Source organism: Camelina sativa, chromosome 17, assembly GCF_030686135.1.
Source record: "Camelina sativa cultivar CO46 ecotype springtype chromosome 17, ASM3068613v1".
In the NCBI taxonomy this organism is placed as follows: Eukaryota; Viridiplantae; Streptophyta; class Magnoliopsida; order Brassicales; family Brassicaceae; genus Camelina; species Camelina sativa.
The window spans coordinates 33,133,539-33,134,947 of record NC_141896.1 but is presented as its reverse complement, the minus strand read 5'-3'; the positions used below and the strand labels follow the sequence as shown (position 1 = coordinate 33,134,947).

The 1,409-nt window shown below is 51.9% G+C and overlaps 1 protein-coding gene across 1 annotated transcript; it reads left to right on the top strand.

The window, feature by feature from the left end:
• The first annotated feature begins 1,043 nt into the window (after positions 1-1,043).
• LOC104773729 (uncharacterized) lies at positions 1,044-1,409 on the top strand. The gene has a single exon (XM_010498376.2). It carries the CDS (start codon positions 1,044-1,046, stop codon positions 1,407-1,409), a length of 366 nt encoding a protein of 121 aa, XP_010496678.2.

Sequence of the window (1,409 nt, the reverse complement as noted above, 5' to 3'; positions counted from 1 at the left end):
GCTGTTCGTCGATAGCCTTTCCGGATCCGCCTTAACTTGGTTCTCAAGGCTTAAAGCAAATTCGATCGATAACTTCACCCAGTTGTCAAAGGCTTTTCTCACACACTATCAAATATTCATCAAGCGAGGCGTGACGAATTCGGACCTTTGGGAGATGGCCCAAGAACCCGGCGAATCCATCGATAGTTTCTTAGGCAGGTTTAAGGAGAAATTGGCAAACATCTCCGTTCAAGAAGACGCCACAATCGCTGCCTTCAGGAAGGGTCTACTTCCCGGATCCCCGTTGCGGAAGGATCTTAATATCCGGGAAACCAAAGACCTCGATGATGCGCTGCACCAAGCCTCCCGCTTCGCACTCGTGGAGGAAGAGGACGCACGATTGGCAGCGGAAAAAACCTCCACACCGTCGTATCTCCCGAAAGCTAAAAGTCGCGACGAGCATCACGAGCCCCGGAAGCATCACGACCCTCAGGGTCGGAAGAAGGGCATCGGCCATACAGTCTCCGATGTGGACAGCGAAAATAGCCAACCGTCCGACCCAAAGAAGTTATATTCCAATTTCCACATGATCGCCGGTCATTCCACCCACGAGTGCGTCCATCTAAAGAATTACCTGTATGGAAAATACCTTTCTGGTGAAGTCGAAGCTGTCTTTCAGCCGAAGAGCATCCGCAGAGGCAGAGGTCGCCGAAAAGGATGGCGAGGTGGACGATCTAACGGTGGCGATGGTACAGGAGGCCGTGGACGAGGCTACATGAACAATGGCCCGGCCAACGATATTCAACAGCCAGCCAACCAAGTGTTGGCAAATCATCAAGAAGAAATGCCCCAGGTGGACGAACTGCCTGGTCCTCCCAAGCGACAGAGAGGGCAGAATACTGAGCGCACCAAATAACTATGATACTCGGCCCACCAGAGGATTGTGCAGTCTCCAGGCAGCCTCAGACGATCCTCCACTCTGCACGGACCTCATGTCATTCACACCAGAGGACGCCAAAGGAATCCAACACCCCCATTCGGATCCCTTGGTCATCGAAGTAGCCATGGGCGAGTTCGACATCGAAAGAGTTCTGGTCGATACTGGAAGTACTGTTAATGTACTGTTCTGGCGAACACTAGAAAAGAAGGGCGTCACACCAGAGCAGGTGAAACCCAAGACTCGAACATTGACCGGCTATGATGGGATTGCTAAAATGTCCATGGGCGACATGAAACTACAAGTGCGAGCTGGAGGAGTAACCCGGAAGACTAAATTTTTGGTCATCGATACGCCCCCAATTTACAACGCGATCCTGGGGGCACCATGGATATACGCTATGCAAGCCGTACCGTCCACCTACCATCTCTGCCTTAAATTACCGACTACCACAGGGATCTGCACGCTCTACAGCGATAAGAGAATGGCATGA